Source organism: Chenopodium quinoa, unplaced genomic scaffold (assembly GCF_001683475.1).
Source record: "Chenopodium quinoa cultivar QQ74 unplaced genomic scaffold, ASM168347v1, whole genome shotgun sequence".
Lineage (NCBI taxonomy): Eukaryota > Viridiplantae > Streptophyta > Magnoliopsida > Caryophyllales > Amaranthaceae > Chenopodium > Chenopodium quinoa.
Genome location: NW_018743206.1, coordinates 334,946 through 357,500, shown reverse-complemented (window position 1 = coordinate 357,500; position 22,555 = coordinate 334,946). Strand labels below are relative to the sequence as shown.

Below are 22,555 nucleotides of genomic sequence, written 5' to 3'. Positions count from 1 at the left end.
ATAAAAAAAAATGTAACAAATGAAAAGAAACAAAAGGAGTAGTATTACTCATTCTTGAATTAAAAACGTAAAAAATGATATCCAATGTTTAATCTATTTAACTAGTGTGCGGCACGGGGCGTTGCACCGGGTTACCACTTTGATTAAATTGTTTCTTTATAAAATATATTATCATCTATTATGTAAGTTATGCATAAATGTTAAACATAATGTTACTAATTAACAAAGAGTGTAGAAAGCAGTTATTAATACTCTATTGTTTGAGAAATGTTGATTTTATTCCCTTAATTTTTTTTTTCAAACTGCTTATCTCGTTTTCTTTTTAATTGGCGCATGCCATTTATAGTTATATTTGTTATTATTATTTGTATAGATGACATGAATTATTATTAGCTAAGATGGTAAAGAGTTAGATCTTGTATTCTCAAGGTTTAGTATTCGAAACCCATCGGCTGCTGATGACATGTCATTAAGTGATGATATGACACAATGCTATGAGAGGGGAATGACGTGGCACATAACGATTTTAGGAACACTTTTTAAGTGATGTAATTATTAAGAAACGGAGGGAGTATAAGAAAATTATATTAAGACACCGAAGAGGAAACTGAACAAGGGAGTTTATCTTTCGGTTGCCTTTGTTTTCATGTAAATTTACTATTGCCGAAGGAACATTTGCCATGAATTTATGACGAAATTAAGGAACAAATTCTGGAGATTTAAACAGACCACATGCTTTTATTTGGCCTTTATAGGCAGTGATAAGAATTAGTACGTAGGTATATATATGGTCTTATGTTTGGATCAATTACACCAAACTTCGTTAATTTTTGAAATTTAAGATGGAAGATGAACAAAAGGAAATTGCTATTAAGGTGGCAGGAGACAAGTATAGAATTATTTTGCATGAAGAAATAGAAAGCAAAGACATCCAATGGAGACATGGTGGTCCTCCAATTTTCGACAAGGTTAACAAGCTCTTTGAAGAAGGAAGAACAAAGGTACAATGTACTCTCTCATTCGATCTCTTACATTTATGTACGAGCTAGTGCGTCTCTTAGCTTGTAATGATGAGTATAGTTGATTCATAAGCAACTCAAATTTGGCTAGGGGTTAATGTGTTAGACTCAAGTACAAAAGCTTGATTATTAATATGTTCTTGTGCAGTCGTCTACCAACTTGAAATTGGTCTAGTAGTGCATGTGGAACTTGGCCTGGTGACTTTGAGGTCTCAAGTTCGACATTCATTAGAGCATTATAAAATTACAAACTCTTAAATCCTTCCCTTTGGAATTAATTATTTTAAAGTTTGAGAATTGTGGTGATTAAATATAATTACATTAAGATCTATGTAAGTATTTACATGCAATATTTTTTTAGGAAATTAACTAAAAAAAAAAAAATTCAGGTTTGGCCAAAAGGTTCACTTGAAGAAACAGTTCAAAATGCAATCAAGACATGGGAGATGGAGCTTTCCCACAAAACTCGTTTGCAAGACTTTAAATCTATTTGCCCTGAGAAGTTCAGGCTCTTTGTCAATGGTATTTTGTTATCTATTAATTATTTTATCTTCCATTTGTAGGAATTCTTTTTTTTTTTAAATGCCTTTTCTCATTATTTAGCCACTTTGAAAATACAAAAAATAAAATTACGAGAGGTTAACCTAGTCTAACATCAAAGACCCTTTGGCCTTAAAATGTGGATGCAACACAGGTCCACCCATACCTGGTGCGAATTAATTCCACTTTGAAGGAGGGGCGGATGAGATTCGAACCCGTGACCTTTGTGTCACGCTGGCTCTGATACCATGTTAACGGACCATCTCAACCAAAAGCTTAAGCTGATGGTTGAGGCATAGGAATATGTTTTATACTCTATCACCAAAACAAGTCATAAAAGAAACAAATTACTAAATTAGTGTAATTGATAGGGTATAAAACATATTTTTATGTCTTAACCATCAACTTAAACTTTTAGTTAAGATAGTTCTTACATTAATAATAATTATAAAAGAGGGTGTCTCAACCACTAGTAGAAAAACATAAATCCCCACCGGTTGAAACTGGTGGGGTTTTGAACCTGACTAGATTTCAAGGATGCGAAAAAAGTAAAACTTTCGCACAAGTTCAAAACCGGTGGCTTTTCTTTCTTTTTGCACCTGTTAACTGGTGCAGATGATTTGGCACCGGTTACCGATGCCTTTACACACACTCTCTCTCTCTCTCTCTCCCTATATATATATATATATATATATATATATATATATATATATATATATATATATATACACACACACACACACACACACACACACACAACAACAACAACAACAACAATAACAACAACAACAACAACAACAACAACAACAACAACAACAATAATAATAATAATAATAATAATTTCTAAATTGAAATAATAAAAACAATATATAGATATTAATTTTTCCAAATGCAATATAATAAAGTGTCACATTTACAAACAATATTAATTAATATTGTAGTTAAAAAGTTAACAAAAAATAAATTCAAATAGAAGTGACATTTACAAATGAAAGGTGATGAAAGATGCCAACATGTCCAGAACTTCATTAAGATCTTTACTTGTGAAAGGACCTTCCTTTCATACCTTGCAAAACTTGAAACCAAAATTATGTTAGAATTAATTACTTAGGTTATACATTGCATGTATAAATACCACATAGAAAAATCGAGTAAGGCCCCGTTCTTTAGAGTTGCTCTGCACTGCTCTGCTCTGCTTTGCTCTACTCTGCTGAGCTCTGCTCTGCTCTGCTCTGCTCGGCTCTATTTTCAAATAATAACAATAACAATAATTAATATTCAATAATAATAATAAATATTGTATTGATGATAATAATTTATTATTTTGAATAATTATAATAATTATTAATATTAAAAATAATTTTAATAATTATTAATATTAATAATAATTAATATTTATTAATCATAATAATAATTATTAATAACAATTATCAATAATAATATTTAATAATTCAAACTATTAAGAATTAATATTTAATAATATTATTAATTAATAATTTCTAATAATTATAACAATTATTTCAAAACAAATAAATAATAATAATAATAATAATAATAATAATAATAATAATAATAATAAACAATTAATAACAATTTCTTTTAAAAACATTTGATATTAGAATCACAATGTGTAAAAACATTTTATGTGGGTATTGATTGTTAGTTCATTGAGTTGAATTATTTTTCAAATCTTTCCATACATTTTAAGATTTAAAAAAAGAGAGGTTGTTTTCAAGTAGTACTTTGTATATTATTATTATTTTTAGGGTAAAAAATATATGACTAGGACAAATTTATAAGTAAAATAATTATTACTCATTAAATCATTTTATTTTAAAATTTTTGTGAAATAAATATAAGTAAACCGTTGTCTTTTATCTTTCTACTATTAAGATATGTTAAATATGGTACACATATATTTATGTTTTCACTCACCTAAATTGTATATGCACTTAATAATAATAATAATAATAATAATAATAATAATAATAATAATAATAATAATAATAATAATAATAATAATAATAATAATAATAATAATAATAATAATAATAATAATAATAATAGTAATAATAGTAATAATATTAATAATAGTAATAATAGTAATAATAATAATAATAATAATAATAATAGTAATAATAGTAATAATAGTAATAATAATAATAATAATAATAATAATAATAATAATAGTAATAATAGTAATAATAATAATAATAATAATAATAATAATAATAATAATAATAATGTTGAAATCTGATCTGCTCTACTCGGCTCGATTCTGTTATCCTGAAATCTGCTCTGCTTTGCTGAAATTTAATCTGCTTTGCTCTGTCCAGATTCTCAAAAGAACAGGGCCTAAGGGTGTTAAGGAAAAACCGCTACTTACCCATTTTTGTGATATACAAATTTGTTTATTGCATAGATAAACTTGTAGTCCGTATTTTCTCATTATAAAAAAAAGAAAGAAAATATAAGTACTTGGAATGAACATATGAAAGAATGCAGAAAAAGAGTCTTGAAAAATAATTAAGATTTAATTTTTTTTGTTTATTTATTTATTTCTATTTTATTATTATTAATTTTTGAAAAACTCTAAGTTGAAATATTTTGTTTAGTTGACTACTAAGAAAGCAATATTTCTTTAATTATTGATTTAACTAAAGGATAGGTTATTTAGGTGTCACTATGATTATTATTAGAAAGTTACGTATCACTTTATACTAACAAGCTAAGAAACGCATGAAAATTCGTGCGTGTGAATTTAAGTAATTTATCGAGCTCAATTATCTAATTTTTTTTTCCAGATTAAAGGGGTTTTTTTTTATTGAGATGATTTTTTTAAAAAAAAATATTTTAGATGGTAAGTTTTTATTTTAAAAAGAAAGACAAAAATAAGAAGGGTATTTTGGGAAAGTGAAATTTATTACCCAAAACCCCTTTTCACTTTATATATTTCACCCTGCCACCATATAGAATCTTTGAAATTCAAGGGATACAGTATGCAATTTCTCATAGTTCTATTAGTCGAATCTTATTTGCCTAAAAAAAAGAAAAAGTTGAATCTTAAAAAAAAAAAAAAAAAACTAATTAAACAAATATCTTCTCTATTTTATTAATTGCTTTAATTTGATCCTAGTGGCAACATCTAGAACCAGATTTTAATCCAAACTTTCAACCAAAAATCTATATATATTTTCCTTTTGTATTTTATCTAAAAACACCAGTAGTTTAATTAAGAAAAAAAGAGAGTGTTCCCAAAAAAGAGAACAAAAAAAAAAAGAAAAAAAAGAAAAAAAAAGGAGAATCCAATGAGACATTCCGTAATAAAAAAATATATATATATATAAAATGGAATGCATATTAATTTTGCTTTAATGAAATATAATCCAACTAGTTAAAATTTAAAAGGTATAATTATCTAATTTATACTTCGTACAACTTATTTTGTTACATTTAATAGAATTAACCTTTTTTCATTTTTAAAAAAAAAATCGTCATCATTGACAAATGACCTAAAAATACACCAATTACTAGATTCATTCTAAAACTTTTCTTTTTGGCACACAAATTTAATCCTAATAGTTATAACAATACCCTGTTTGTAAGTATAAAGGATAATGTTTGGATAAATCATTTGTTGGTGAAAGAAGAAAGTAACCCACTGATATTAAGAATAAACCTATAAAATTGATTTTGAATATATATCATTTATATTGGGATGATTAAGACGCTAGGAATGTTAGTTTCATAGGCGAATATAAAACCTAGTCATATAAATGTAATTATATGCTTTCTCTTCTTAATATTTAAGGTATTCTGACTCTCGTTTTTATGATCCGTTCTGATGTGTCTCGTTAAATACATCTCAACCTTTATTTTTCATATATACATTTCATAATTTTTCAAATAACAAAAGAAGGGTAGAATGAAAAAATGTAACTGGGATTGTTTGTAACCTAGAGAGGTAGCAAATTTTACGCATTGTAGAGATGAAAATTTTAAATTTAATTATGTTATGTGGTACGGGTTATCTATATCAATGTGGATCATGGGTGGACCCACGAAGGTTTAAGGGAAGCATATGCATTTTGTAGGGTTTTAGATAGGGCTGGCAAAAGCTAACCCAACTCGACAACCTGACCCCAAATAAATGGGTTTTGATTAAAATTTTCAACCTGTTTATGTAATTAGGTCAACCCGAACCCGACCTGAAAATAAACAGGTGACAGGCTAAAGTCGTATCACCTAATCAAAAGTATTTCCTAAAACCACTAACTAAAATAGATAGGGAAGTAATGTCGAATTCACAGGGAAACGAGTCTTTTTATTCCTAATTAATTAATATAATCTAGATTATTGAGTAACAAATTATTATTATTGAAGGGAAACTAAACTACTTAAGAGTAAAAGTGGGAAAGAATAAAAGTAGGAGGAGAAACAATGAACAACAGACCTAGGACATAGGTTCACCAATAAATAATATTACAGGGTAAAACATAATAATCAATCATCAATGCATCAATTAATCAGATCATAAAGGGCTTTCGCTACGTATGACAATCACATAATTAATCTACCGACATTAAATCATCTCTCGAATCTTGACTTAACCATTTATAAATTAACTTGCATATTGAAACTAAACCTAAACATCAATTCTCATCTCTCGAATCTCAAATCAATATTGTCAAACTCATGCATAAAAGATCAGGCATAATCTAGTCACAGAGCATTAAATCGATCAATAGGAAATTAATCTAGCATTGAAAATTAACAACAATAAATTACCCCTTCATATTATTTATGGATCCCCACAACCCTAGAAAGAAAACTACTTGCACATAATTTAATCTAAACAAAACAAAACAATTAAAGGAGACATGATCAAAGAAAGAGAATAAATTACTGAAATTAAATCAAGAGTTGTAGAGAGATAAATAAGAGAGAAAGTAATACTAAGAGTTTAATTAAAAGGAGAGAGAGAAAAGTTAGAGAGAGAAAGAGAAAAGAAAACTAAAACTAATAACAAATCAATATCAATATATATATTAAAACTCATGGCAAGACATGATGTTTTGCCATGTGTCAACAATTTTTCCATTTGACATATGATGTGTTGTCGCCAAATCATACCATAATATTAAGTACTAGATGAATTCCGTGCGATGCACGGTTTGTTTGATTTTTTTTTAATAATATTTTTTTTTTGTATTTATGAGCCTAAAATTTGCTACACATTTAGATAAAATTCCTAGTATTAAAAGATAATATATAATATTTAATTAATTTAAACTTAAAAATCTCATTCGCCAATTTTGCTTACATGGCATTTATATAATTTAATTCTAAAAGAAATTAATAATCTCTTATTTAATTGGCTACTACTAAGATTTATAATCCTACATGGTGCGCTAAGAAATTAGATCCTACGTGGCTCTCTGAAAACTCGGGAAAAAACTCCCCTTTATATATATATATTAGATTATATTAGATTGAAAAACTCTATGCATTAATTTTCATGTATTAATGTTAAGTTTAATTGATAAACTCTTCATATGCATGACAATTTCCCTTGAATTGGAGTGTAACTTCTTAATAATTACATAATAATAAAGTTTGTAAGAAATTAAACATTACTCCATTTTTATTTTGTGCATTAACTCATAAAATTGTAATCTTAGAATAAAAGATTTTTGTGCATTATGGAGTAGTATAGATATTGACATAAAATTTATAAAGATTTGATTTATCATATATATTTTTATGGTTTTAATGTAAAAAAATTATTCTTATAATCAAACCAACTCATTCAAGCAACAAACTATTTAAGCTATCATATTAAATAAATAAATAAATAAATAAAACCAACACTTAAGCTCTCAATGACAAACAAGCCAAAATATATATAGTTTCATTAAAGTAATAAATTTATAATGACCCGGGGCATCGTCCGGGCCAATAACTAGTTAATAAAACTAAAACTAAACTAATCTAAGGCTCCTCCCCCTAACCTATGTACTACTACTCCTTTTATATCTAATAGAGTAATAGGAAAGTGAGTTTGATAGAAAGTAAAACTACAACTCCTAAACCCACTAAAACTAGTTCCTAAACCGACACAATCATCAGAAAACGAAATCAAGTGACCGGCCCAAAATTGCATAAGCCCAAGAAGTAAGACAGCCGAACTGTTGTAGCAGCCTAACGTGTTGCTGGACACTTCAGCCCATTTGGGCCCATCTGTCTGGCAGCGAGATGGGTTTCTTCACGCGCGGGCTCGAGTGTTCTCCTTGGTATTGGATCCTCAAGCTTCGAGCCCAATCTCCTCTTTTTAATTAAACTTGATCATGATATTAATTTGGGATCTCTTTACTTAATTGAGCCCTTAATCACCAAATTAAATTTCCTTAACTCGGCCTTGGGCTTAAAATACCCGGTCATAAAATACGATCCAACTCCAATATCATTGTAGTGGCTCTATAAGCTCAAAAATTATTATAAATCTGCAAATTCTTACAAAATAATACCAACTCTAAAAAAACACTAAAAAACACATATTAGCAATAAAAATAGCTCCGTAGAGCTCAAATAAGCACAAATATGACCGTGGGACGAGGAATAAAATATATATAAAATAGACTCATCAAACTCCCTCAAGCCAAACCTTTGCTTGTCCCTAAGCAAAGCAATGAATAAATAAATCTAAACTTCACCCCAAAAGTAATTTAAATCAATAAATACAATTCAAGGTAAATCTGACAAACATATATCAAAGTCAACCAATCAAATCCATCCAACTACCAATCTTCTCTAACAATTGTCAAATAGAGCAAACCACAAGAGCATATAAAATTCAAGACTAGTGCTCACGCACTCAACTCTCATTTATGTGGCGAGTAAAAGATGTAATCGATCACTCTCCATCCCAACCCCCTTATGTGAACAATGCCCTCCCAAACTCACAACTCTCGTGTGTTTAAGAGACATACACTCAACCTAGTAGTTGACTCGAAATATATCAAATCATTCTTTGCATTGATAAACAACTAATTTCACATTTATACAACTCTATGCACAAAGGTCAGAAGGTCTTTAAATCTTTTATGTAGTGTAAGGCTAGGATAAAAAGGTAGGATAAATTTGAAAAAATGTGAGAGTAAAGCCATGCTTAAGGGAGCCAAATCCTTAATAAAACCGAGGTCAATAATAAATAATGACCAATCATCTCCAACTCAACTCAACTCCACAAAAATTCACCGAACAAACCAACCAATAATAACAATATTTTTCAACACTTACAATAAATCACTCATAAAAATTATAATATTATAGAACTTGAGTGAACTAATTAATAAACTTTGAATTATTATTTTCTTTTGAACTTGAATATTTTTCCTTTGAATTTTTTTCTTGAGCAACCTTCACTTAGAACACTTGAACATTGAAACAATTTTTTTTCTTCTTTTGCTCTTTTTTTTTCTATTGAAGTTCACTTATTTTTTTTCACTCCAATATCTTTGTAGTGGCTCAATAAGCTCATAAATTATTATAAATCTGCAAATTCCTACAAAATAATACTAACTCTACAAAAACACTAGAAAACGCATATTAGTAATAAAAATAGCTCCGTAGAGCTTAAATAAGCACAAATATGACCGTGGGACGAGGAATAAAATATATATAAAATAGACTCATCAACAGGTCGGGTTCAGGTTGAAAATCTCAACCCGAATATAACCCGCCTAACCCGTTTAACTAATTTGTATCAGATATAGGTTGGGTTAACCTGATCATAACCCGTTAACCCATCAACAAATTTAATTTTTTGGGCCAAGCCCAAATGCAATAGATAGTAATATAAATATAAACTAAAACCCTAAATGAAATTGGTTCTACATTTCTACCGCCTCTCCTCCTATCTCCTCATTCTCTCTCTTCACGGGGCTCATTCACTCTCTCTCCTGATCTCCACTATGGAGGCTCACTTAATACCACTTTCCTCTAACTTTCTTCTCCTTCACTAATACACTAATAGAGGTAGTAGAATAGGTGAGGGTTTATTATATTCTTAACTTCTATTCTTCACTTTCTAACTCTTGAATTTTGATATTTCATTAGTATGAAATTGTACATGAAAATAAGAATCAATGCAACCGAGAGAAGCTGGAGAATATTGATTATTAGTTTTTTGCAAAAGTTAATTTGTATTGAAAATTGTAATACAAAATTTATACGAAGTAGTACAAGTATTTCTGATTGTAAATATGTATTATATGATTCAATTTTTTTAGAATATTGATGGTTACGGTGTGTTAATTTGAGTTGGGTAAACAACAATTTTGTTTGGTTTTAACTTTTAAGACTCATAAACACGCTTTAAAAAAAAGCAGGTTAAATAGGTTTAGGTCAACCCGTTTATAAACAGGTTAGGTCGGGTTAGAATTTCTTACCTGTTTATGTAAACAGGTCGGGTTCGGGTTTAGGGGTGTTGACCCGTTTATCTAAACAGGTCGACCTGAACCTGACCCGACCCGACCTGATTGCCAGCCCTAGTTTTAGGTACTTTAAGCGGAATTTCATGAATCTCATTCATACGCACCTAAACAGAATCTCATGCATATAAAAATAAAGATCACATAATAGTTTAGAATTAACCTTTGAAGCGTGAATCCTCTTAGCAATCTTCTTCTCTAGGGGAGATAACGAGTCTCCACCGGCTTGAATCAACACTCCACCAATGCTAGCTGGACGGGAATACTTTCACCTTTCTTGGAGTAGAGAACCAGTTTAGAGAGAAAATATGGAGAACAAAAACTTACGTTGTTTTTCAAAAACTGAATATTGTCTATTTTATGTTCTCAAAACTCTAATTATTATAATCACATTATCATTATTTAGGTTAGGGTTTTCCTCTCCCCTTTCCCTTCTTGGCCGGTCACCCTAAGGCCCACTTTGGGCTTCGGGTTTCTTTATTGATCCAAACCTTATGTGTGACCTTGTAGGATCCGTTTAGGCGGGTTTCGGGTTTGTTAGTCACTAACCCAAAGTTCTATAGCATTCTCTAGCAAGACGTATAGACGACCCAAATAAACGAATGACTATCTCCATAATACGATCCATAATTATACTTAGTAATTGCACTAGAATCGAAGGGCACATTTCCTTCACATGCTACCTTGAAAAAGAAAAAAATGGTTGATAAAAGACATATCTTAGATACTGCTATAAGAAATAAAGAGATCGACAACTTTTGCTACTTTCCAATTCAAAATAAAAGGAGACCAATTATATATAACAATTGGGTTTTTTTGCTTAACTTATAATTGTGCATAAATAATTTTGTATTCATCCAAATGTTTTTCATAAGTGGCTTATTATTGTTAAAGAATCTTTCAAAATTCTTTCTATTTTTATCACAATTTTCAATGCACATATTTATTTGTTAATAATTATCGGTTTGTACTTAGCACCTCATGTAATACAGGTAAAGTTACACTATTTAGTTTCATATGAATAAAGCAATAAAGAATTTTTTTATTAAATAAAGTATTCCCTCATGTAATACAGGTAAAGTTACACTATTTAAGAAGTGTTATACTTACCAAATCCGGCCGTATTTTAATAAGTTTTACACTTTCTTTTTTAGCAAAAAACTAAATTTAAATATTATATCTTGCTCTCACCTCTCAAAGTCTCTACCCAAATCTACTACTACTTTTTTTGTTTTATTATTATATCAGGATTGTTTGGATCCGGAATAGTATCGTGATTCATTATAAACACTCTTAGAGTTTCCCCAAACTCTATCCCAATACAACTCAAGATTAAACTCTAAATGCTAAGTACAAAGACACTCAAGGACTTAAGTGGATTATGACTCTTTTGAAAGCTAAAAAATTATAATGCTCAAGTGTATTTTTCCAACCAGAAAACAAAGTTTATTTATAGGAGGAGAAGGAAGTTAAAAACCACCGTTTTCCTTAACCTCCACTTAACCACATCTTCCATGAATTTAAGAATTTGATGAGTCATATTTATATAGAGTTTATAGGCACGTTTATGCTAAGTTTATAGTAGCTTTTAGGTCTTTTGTTGCTTTTTAGGTCGTAAATACATAAGTTGTTTATTTTGTACTCTATTACGCTTCGTTTATGTTTTTCTTAATGTTTCAGGTGATTTGATAGACATTTGGACGCTTTCGTAGTGTTTGGAGTTGAATAGGACAATGAAAGGATGAGAAGTCGATGAATCGAGGTTGTTCAATGAAAGATATATACTTGTGCAATATTATTTTGAGATTTATATGCATAAGGAATGAATATAATATCCACAAGGGTTGCTATGCATCTTTCGGAAATGAATTTGAGCTAGAAACGAAGTAAAACGATGTTTTACAAAGTGGCAAAACTAACCTTTGCTCACTTTTTTGATCATAACTTGAGTTATACAAATTGGATTGAAGTGATTAAAGTTGCGTTGGAAACTAGACTTTAAGATCTTTCCAACAGTAGGTCACATCCTATATACAACGTATAAATCAGAAGTTACAAGCCTGTGAAGTTGACACAATGCCCAGTATCCCTGAGCGAGAGCTCGCAAGGTAGCTCGCATAGGCCTCGAGCAATAGCAGCCCCGAGCGAGAGCTCACTCGACCAGGGAGCTATAGCTCCAGTTTACCCACGAAAGCAGCAAACAAGGGGCATCGTAGCACGTCTTTTGCTTGGCCCTCGATTCCATTGAGCATCTTCGTGCCACGTCATCTTCTATCGTCCAATCGTTTGACAACTTGTGTAATTTATATTTTACTTTTCTTTAATTATATTTAGATTAGTTTTAGGATAATTTAAAGACTCCAAGGGATATTATTTTTCCCTTATGCCTTTTTATACTTTTTATTTTTACGTTCTTTTGAGTTTTCTCTTGAACCCTAGTTTCTCATGGCATCTCCATGGATTCTTCCATGGATGATTCTTGGGTTTATAATTTCAATTCATTGAGGTATTTTGTTTCTATTTTCTTGCTTTTAATTATGCTTTCTTCATTAGATTTAGTTTTTATCATTTATTTCATGCCAGAATAGTTTATTTCTAGGGTTTGGGAATCCATGTTTATACAATGAATCTTGATTGATGTTTTTAATAATTTGATTATTGATATCTCTAATTGATAGTGTTTTTCTTATTAATATTGCTACCTGATCAATTGTTTGATTAATTATTGTTAATAAGAGTTTGAATCGAAAGATCTTACTTTTAGAAGCTTACCTACAATTAGCAATTCTGATCATGTTAGCGACCGAACTACATATGTTGAATTGAGAGCATTAAGACCCGACCGTAGGCTTAGCAATTTCTCTAGATAATTAATTGATTGAATTGTTATTGATATTTGATAGATTTAGAACTATAAACATGGTGAACCATAACCCTAGGTCTTTTTATTAATTATTTTTTTCCCTCTTTTAATTTACACTATATTTTCATCCCAATTTCGCGACATAGTTTAGTTTCTCCATAACTTGAAAGGTAGATTGAATAGCCATCTCTCTGTGGATTCGACCCTACTTACCCTACTACATTGTTAGTTGATTTTATGAGGAATTTATTTTTGACAGGTGTACGACAACCTATCAGAAGTGCAGTTCATGGGAGCTTGGGCAACAAGCTAAATATTTTATCAGGAAGTGGTTTTACTGCTCCCTGGTTTTTCTCAACCTCCTAGACCAAATAAAACACACATTGGAGAGAATATTTTCCCAAGTCAGATTTTCCTAAAAGATAGACTTAGATAAAAATAGAAAATCCTTTAACAAAAAGATATTTTAACTTAAAAGATATTTTTCGAAAAATAAGCAAGTTAACATATGGAAAATAAAATCTTTACTTAATAAAATTAAATCCACTTAAATCCTAATTTATCATTGTACTTAACATAAATACAGGAAGCCTAAAATAAAGATAAAATACATTAGACTCCTTGAAACTCTGAGAAGCTTCAACTCTGAAGCTTCAGTTCCTCATGCAAGGAACTCGCCTTTGAAGCTTCAACTCTGGAGCTTCAGTTCCTCACTAAAAGAACACGACTTGTGATTGTCTTCTTTATCCTTCCATAGCTGACCTAGACCTTGTTCCATGCACCCTTCTTAGTCTAGAATTTCGTAGCATAAACCTATCATTAATCAAAGCTAAAACAGAAGTTAAACTAGTTAAGGTTTGCTTAGGTTTCTTGAGTCATCATGAAAACTTAGGGTCAACACAAATCTATTTGTACCACTAGCAAAATAAATTATATCTACCACTGTACCATCTAATGGTAGTATGGTACTATTTATGTATTTTGTGGTATCTTATGTACATATCAATATTTATAAAATGTCATATAAAGGATAAAGATGATTATATTATCATGATTAGTTATTGTTTTGAATATGTAAATCCTTGATTTACTCTTTAATTTTGATTGTCAAAGTATATCCCTTATAATTAGCTAACGTACCTAGTCACATATTGTATCCAGTCATAGTTTGATATGTTCAATGTTCTAATCTTGTACTATATATATATACTCGTGTATATTCATCAATATAATTAAGCTTTCCAATGGTATCATAAGCTTTTGATCTATCTTTTCTTGCTTCCGCTACTACCATGGTTACATTATCAAAACCCTTTGTTGACGCCGACAAATGATGGTGACCATATCAAACCTTTCATCTCGGAAAGCTTCAAACCAAAATCACACTTTTCGCTCAACTCTTTTGGCACCCCGTATTTCATATACCAAGAGATGCCATTGATATATTTTTTTCTCCAAACCCCTTACACGGAGAAATAAACCTTTTTCGATATCTCGTATTTTACCTACCATGTGTTACCATATACGAAATTCTCTCTAAAACCATTATGGAGAAGAAATAACATTATGTTCTAAACCACCATCACCACCATTATAATTTTTCTATCTCGCCTTCAATGGAGGTGAAGGAACCTCTATATTTTTTTCCCTCCCATTTGTTGCAAGCATACGCTAGCAAATTTTTATTTTTTTTAAATATTTACAATCAATGGTTCATGTGTTTAAAAACCGTGAAAAACACCCCTTAAACAAGTTCTTATTCTCTCTCTCTATATATATATATTATCTTTTTACTTCTTTACGCAACTCCTCCATCCCAAAAAAAAAAAAAAAAAAACTCCTTTAATACACTTCCTTTTCTTTTTCTAAATAAAACCTTCTAATGCTCCACTCCCTCCAAACCTTATTGGAGGATCGCAATGCAATGCAACCTTTCTCACCACCATTTCAATTCCTATATTGAACAAGATTTGAGATGTTATATCCAAGATCGGTCTCTCGTTTCGAACGTCCATATTGCGGGGGCGTATAAAGGATAAAGATGATTATATCATCATTATCATTATTAGTTATTGTTTAGAATATATAAATTCTTGATTTACTCTTTAATTTTGTTAGTCAAAGTATATCCCTTATAATTACATATTGTATCCAGTCATAGTTTGGTATGTTCAATGTTCTAATCTAGTACTATATATACTCGTGTATATTCATCAATATGATTAAGCTTTCCAACATTCTCTTTCTCATAACTCTATCATGTCATGCTATTAGTTTTGCAATCAAGATCAGCATTGATTAGGTATTCCTCCAATATATATTTCTAATTGGATTCGATTATTGTTAAGTGAATTTATTTTCCTTATTGTTAAAGTATTAGAGCATTTGTGTACATAAAGTAAATGAATTCACTTTAACATTAACAACCTTGTAAGTTGGAAGATTGGAATCAATTTAAGTACATACAAGTATAACAAATGTAAACAACATTAATTATAACTTATAAAATGATAGATAGGCCACTAAAGAAGTATATATATATGTTGTGTTTGTAACAGGAAGAGAAGGGTTAACACGGGAAGAAGTGCTAAGGCTAGGGAGCTACAATTCCTTATTGAAGAGTTCAATGCCAGAAGAATTTCAGACATATTACAAAGCCAGTGAAGAGACATTCGAATCATCACACGACGCGTTCCAAGCAGCGTTTCCTAGGGGGTTCGCATGGGAGGTGATCTCTGTGTATTCAGGACCGCCTGTTATTGCTTACAAGTTTAGGCATTGGGGTTACTTTGAAGGACCTTATAAAGGTCATGCTCCTACCGGAGAAATGCTTCAGTTTTATGGCCTTGGCATTTTGAAGGTACAACATCATTATTTTGTTTTAATTACTCTACAACAAATGATATTAAGACTTTGACCGATCTCCTTAACTTATTTTGCTAAACTTATTTTTTTGTGAAAAAAATAAAGAAATAGAAAAGGAATAACGAAACACATGAAATATGAAATTCTAGGATTCTAAGATCTTATAACATATTTTTATTCTTTAATAAAAGCTACACAAAAGTTAGTAAAGTAGTAATAATAATAATAATAATAATAATAATAATAATAATAATAATAATAATAATAATAATCAGACCTGGGCACCGTGCCGGGCCGTGCCTGGCGGGCCACGGGCTGGTTCGTGCCGTGCCGGTCGTGCTGGTCGTGCCGGCGGGCCCAGGATTTCGAGCCGTGTCGTGCCGGCCATTTTCACAGGCCAGCCCACGGCACGACACGGCCCTCGTGCCGTGCCGGCCACGTGCCGGCCTGCGGGCTGGTGCAGTTTTCAAATAATTTTTTTTTTTTTTTTTTTTTTTTATATGACAACATTATAAATTAATAAGTTTATAATGTATATAAGTTATAAAATTATAATTATAAGTTTTATAAGTTTATAACTTATAAGTTATAAGTTATTAAGTTATGAATTTTATAATTATAAGTTGAATAATTATGTTTTATAATTTGTATATTCAATATTTATATTTATATATTTACTTTATACTATTACTTTAAAATTTAATGTTTATGATTTATTAGTAATTGGTATAATTTTTTTTTTTAATATGAATTTACAAATTGTAACAAAACGGGGAAAAAAGGCAAATTGGACTTTGGATGTGAATAATGCGTACTTTATATTATTATTACTTGAGTTGAGAAAATTGTACAATGATAACAATGATAAAAATCATACAATGATGGTATTAAACAAAAATTGGAAAATGATAAAATTGATATTTTTAAAATCGTACAATATACAATAATTGTCTATTCTTCTTCTCCTTCTTCTTGCTCGTCTTCGTCTTCGTCTTCGCCTTCTCCTTCGCCTTCAAGGTCATCGGCTAGTTGCATAGATTGGGAACTAGCCGAACCCGAACCGGAAGCGGAGGTTCCTTCTTCGTTGTCGTTGTGGTCGTAAGAACGGTCTTGTGAGCGATTTTCCGCATCCAACCAATCTTTGAAACACATGCACATTTCTAGTGTTTCGGGTATTAGACTTGTTCTTCTATCGTCTAAAACCCTTCCGGATGCGCTGAAAGCTCGTTCGGAGGCGACGGAGGAAACTTGGATAGCAAGAATGTCTCGTGCCATTGCCGCCAAAGTTGGATGCTTCGAGCTTTGTTGTTTCCACCATGCAAGGAGGTCGAGGCTGTTTATCTCATCGTCGTCCATGCCTTTGGTGAAGTCGTAACTCAGGTACATCTGCAACTCCGAGACGTCGCTTTGCGTTCTCCTGATTGATGAATCACCTGAAAACCTTGAAATCAAGTTAGTAGCTTGTGAAAATAAATGTTTGGCCTTCTTACTTACGTTTTTGGATGGTTGGGAAGGCCCTGAGCGAGGAACGGTGCCATATTTGGCTTCATAGACTCTATATAAAGCAAAAAACTGATCCTTCACATTAGTCTTATAGTTTTCGACATCATCGTCAAGAAACATGCATTGAAAGTAAATGTCAACTAACATAAATGTGTTTTCATACTTTTGCCTAGGATCTAATATGGAAGCAAAAATATAAATCAAAGGAATCTCACTATAATATTTACGCCACTTTTTTTCCATTGCTGGAAGATACTGATCATAATCACTTTGATGGCGATGATCAGCGAAAAGTTGGGCGAGTAAGCATGCATTAGAAAGAAAGTTTTGAGCACAAGGATTGTAAACAGTAGAAAAACAATACGTCATGTTATATAATAACTGTAAAAATTGCATATATCTTTCACAGTTATTCCAATCATCATCATACAAAGCATTTTGTGGAAATTTTTGGTTGTAAAATAATGTTAACGGGCCCTTGTACTCAATTGCCTTTGTTAACATGTCATAGGTGGAATTCCACCTAGTTGGGTAATCGGTTCTAATTTTTATTACCCTTATCTTTTGTTGTTTTAGAAAACTCTTCCATTCTTGGTATCTCATGTTAGAGCTATTAATAGACATAATAGCATCTCTGATTTTGCTGTAGTATGGGCCAATTGCCCGAACTCCATCCTGTACACATAAGTTAAGTACACGGCAAACACATCTAGTATGAAGAGCTTCACCGTCTAATAGTACATCGGTTAAGTTTTGTTTGATAAGATTAGCTGTGTATGTCATAGAGGTTGCATTATCAAAAGTCATAGACATCATTTTATCTCGAAGGTTGTATTCGTCTATTGCTTGCATTAAATGGTGAGCAATGTTAATGCCGGTGTGTGGGTATTCCAGCATTTTGAAATGTATTATTCTTTTTTGTAACATCCATTGATCATCTACCCAATGGCAAGTCACACATAAATAGTGATATTTATAACCACTATCCCAAGAATCGGCTGTTAAAGATACTCTACAGTTAAGGTTACTCAATTCGGCTTGTAACCGGACTTTGTACTCTAGGAAATTTTTCATTGCGGCGGAACGAACGGTTTTCCTAGAGATTCTTTTATGTTGGGGTTGTAGTGCTTTGTTAATGTAGGTGTTGAATGCGTCACTATCCGAGAAAAGAAAAGGTTGTTCGGCGTGTACTATCATTTTTCCTAGTTCATCCCTATCCCTCTCATAGTTGTATGTAAAGCCGTATGGATGGAATTGGGAAATTTTGGGCTGGGTTGCATCACTAGCTGGTTTTGCACAAGCTTTCATGTGTCTAGATAAGTGTCCCGTCCCGTTTTTGGTAACTGCCGTGAATACACTATTACATGTTTTACATTTTGCCCATTGTTCACCATCTTTACTTAGGACAAAATAACGCCATACCTCACTCCTTCGGTTTTTCAAAAGTAGCATCTCAGTTTCGGTTAACCATTCATGATGTGTGTGATGGTTAGTAGTGGGACTAGTGGGAGTAGCAGTAGAAGGGGTAGAACCGGAGGGAATTCGGGTACTTTCTTGGCTACCTTGGCTAGAACAATAGTTTTGTTGATCACCGATATAATTAGGTGGAAATTGGTATGGTGGTAGTGGAAATTGGTTTAGTGGTGGTGCTGGAAATCCCTATGTATTATATGGCTCATAGCCCGGGGGGAAGTAAATGGGGTCATTGGTTTGACTCGTAATTTGGGGGCTCGTTGTATTTGGTGGTTCCCTAGAACTACTACTACGGATAAGTCGGTCTTTCCCCCTAGACCTAGATGATGGGTTGTTCGATGCCATAATTAACAATTAATTTTTTAATAAAAAGTGGTTAACTATAATAATAATAATTAATAACAACAATTTTAACAATAAAAATATCAATAATAATAATTAATAACAACAACTATAACAATAACAATAACAACAAAAATAAATAATAACAACAATTGTAACAATAATAATAATTAATAACAACAATTATAACAACAACAATAACAATTAACAACAATAATAATTAAACAAGATTATTCTAATAATAACAATAAAACAATAATAAATTTAAGATTAGTTTAGATCTTACAACCGTGCTTCAACGCTCCACTAATTACGATTACAAACTTTTTAATTTTTTCCGATATTAGGAAAATAATTAGAGAATTTAAGAGAATAATTAGAGAATTTAAGAAAATAAGGATTATTAGAGATTTAGAGAATATAAGAGATAAGAAGAAGAGATTGTGATTTTGTGATTTGGGAATGAAATGGAGGTGAGTATTTATAGAATTTTTGGGGAGCAAATTGGCAAAAAACTAGCCGTTTTTTTGGCTTATTAAGGAGCTAGAATAAACGGTAACATTACCGTTGGCCCGCGGGCCGTTCCGGGCCGTGCCTGCGGGCCGACACGACGGGCCAGCACGGCGGGCCATGGCCGTGCTCGTGCCGGGCCGTACCTGGGAATTCTCAACCCTGTCCGTGGCACGGCCCGTGGCACGGGAGTTGAACTTCGTGTCGTGCCGTGCTTGAATTCGGGCCGTGCCGGGCGGCACGCGGGCCAACCCGGCCCGTGCCCAGGTTTAGTAGTAATAATAATACTAATACTAATACTAATACTACTACTACTACTACTACTACTACTACTACTACTACTACTACTACTACTACTACTACTACTACTACTACTACTACTACTACTACTACTACTACTACTACTACTACTACTACTACTACTACTACTACTACTACTACTACTACTACTACTACTACTACTACTACTACTACTACTACTACTAATAATAATAATAATAATAATAATAATAATAATAATAATAATAGTAATAATAGTAATAATAATAATAATAATAATAACATGATATTTAGATGACGACACTATTATTGGTGACACCTTAGTGGTAGGAAAGGTTTTGGAGTTTCAGGCCCTCGGAGGACCCTCGTAGCCATCTCGTGGGTGTCTTTCCAGCATATATTAGTCGTCCTATCCATGGCGTTAAGTTGATGGGTGGTCCTGTCAGTGTTGATTTCTTTTTCTGTGGCGAGCTTGTTATGCAGAGAGTGTCGAAGACCATTGTGCTAATGGATGCTGTTGCTAAGCTCGATGATCCCCAATGCGAGTTGTTGCTTCTTCGTGCGTGTACTTGGGTTTCGAAGCTGTACTTTGCTATGCGCACTTGTCCTCCTCGTCTTTTTGAAACGACTCAGATTTCTTTTGATGTAGCCCTTCGGGCTTCTTTAGAGCGCATTGTAACTGCTTCGGGGCCTGGTTTTGGTGATTGGCAATGGCGACTTGCCACCTAACCTTTTACTTATGGTGGTTTAGGTGTCTATTCAGCGGGTGATGTTCGGCACTATACTTTCCTTACGTCCCGTTTGCAGTCTTCTAGTCTTTAGGCTACGCTTCTTAGCAATTCTGGTATTGTTGGATCGAGACCGGCCTTCGATGGTGCTCTTAGTCTTTTTAACAGGACTGTGGAGACTGGCCTTATGAGTAACCCTAGTGAGATCGCTGCCCCCAGACTCATGAAAAAATTGGCAGATATATATATTTCACGAACGTCACTGCATCTGCGGATTCCTCTTTCTCCTTATCTGCGCGTCAGGTTGCCTTATGCAAGTCCCAACAGGGGGATCACTCTTCGGCCTGATTGCAGACGGTCCCGATATCGGGTTTGGGTCAGACTATGAATGGTAAGACTTACCGTAGTGTTCTTTGCTACAGCCTACAGGTTGGGTGTTCCTTTGTTCTCCATTTCAACACCGTCTTCTGCTTGCTTAAGGGTTTTTGATGAGGATATTTATGGGGATCATGCAGTGTCTTGTGCTGGGATGGTGGGTATCAAACATCGGCACAACGTTGTTCGTGACACCCTTGTTGATATTTGTTTTCGGTCTGGGATTTCTGCTCGAAAGGAGGTTAACGTTGGGTTGACTGGAGGGAACGACGGGGCTCTTCCACCAGCACATGTGTTGCTTTATTCCTGGGATAGAGGCCTTGATGTCTATGTTGACTTGACGGGGTCTTCATCTTTAACACAATTGGGGTTGCCTGACTTCGTTCCTGGTCGTGTTGTGTCTGCGACGGCTCAGCGGAAGCGGGACAAGTATGGGGCGCGTTGTAGGGGTATTGGCTATGGTTTTCTTCCATTCTCCTTTTCTTCGTTGGGGGAATTAAAGAGTGCTGCTATTGCGTTGCTGAAACGGGTTCAGGCGTTCGCTAAGACTTAGGATATTGGTGCTCGTGCAGCTGCTGACATCTTCTGCAGGATCGGGTTCAGTATAGCTAGAGGGGTGGGGGCGCAGATTGTATCTCGGCTCCCCACCAATTTCTTGTAAATTGATTGACTTTGTAGGTTTTTTTTTATATAATAATAATAATAATAATAATAATAATAATAATAATAATAATAATATTTTTTTAAAAAAAAATCTATATCTTGATGGGTTTGCATGTAATGACACAAGGAAGCAACATAATCTGTTGCTCGATTGCTTTCTCTATAAATGTGCTTGGAGTCCACACAGCGGAAATGACGAAGAAGCTTGTTGATGTTCTAAGATCTTATCACATGTGAAATAATATGAGGGCTCGCTTTTTGTTGGAGGCATGAAAAATTGATCACTCATCTTATATTATATAGGCTAATAATTAGTTTTATTTTTAATTTAAGTTTAGTAAAAATAATAAGAAAAGTTCAACTTTTATTGACTCGTATTTGTGTACAACAACAATGAATATTTTTAACTTTAATGTAGGTGGATGAATCGATGAAAGCAGAGGACGTAGAAATCTACTTTGATCCCGTAGAGTTATTTGCGGGGCTACTAAAGGGTCAACCTTTATATGATCAACTAGCCACTACCAGCCACCACGATACCGTTGGTATATGCAGAGGCAATGACAACAGTCACAACACTCACTAAGTGACAATGGACTGAACACCCGTTGGAGCGGATCTTTTGTTAGAGATATGAGATACCAAAAAATATATCTTTCTTAACATCTTTGCCTAAATAAATTACAAGAAGATTCTTTGTTGCAAGAATGCAAGGTTTGTATGCTATATATGGTTGTGATTCGTGAGGTTTTAGTTTTAATTGTTTTTTGCTATTAATATTTCAAGGTTGTATGGGTATAACATATTAATATACGTTGTGTAATGATGTTACAAGGGAAATTATTTCAAAAATGAGTTTATAATCTTCCAACTAACTAAATAATACGAAATGAGCCGAATAAA

General features: G+C 32.4%; 1 protein-coding gene across 1 annotated transcript; it reads left to right on the top strand.

The window, feature by feature from the left end:
• The first annotated feature begins 842 nt into the window (after nt 1-842).
• LOC110734013 (pathogen-related protein-like) lies at nt 843-22,506 on the top strand. The gene is made up of 4 exons (XM_021914070.1): nt 843-1,001; nt 1,409-1,541; nt 15,473-15,774; nt 22,071-22,506. The coding sequence occupies exons 1-4, from the start codon at nt 843-845 to the stop codon at nt 22,236-22,238; spliced, it is 762 nt and encodes a 253-aa protein (XP_021769762.1). The 3' UTR covers nt 22,239-22,506.
• The last annotated feature ends 49 nt before the right edge of the window (nt 22,507-22,555 follow it).

Excerpts from the sequence above, each read along its gene's own strand:
- LOC110734013 (XM_021914070.1), top strand. The coding sequence starts at position 843 with ATGGAAGATGAACAAAAGGAAATTGCTATTAAGGTGGCAGGAGACAAG. Across the intron at positions 1,002-1,408 it reads TTGAAGAAGGAAGAACAAAG|GTTTGGCCAAAAGGTTCACT; the intron begins GTACAATGTACT and ends AAAAAAATTCAG. Across the intron at positions 1,542-15,472 it reads GTTCAGGCTCTTTGTCAATG|GAAGAGAAGGGTTAACACGG; the intron begins GTATTTTGTTAT and ends TGTTTGTAACAG.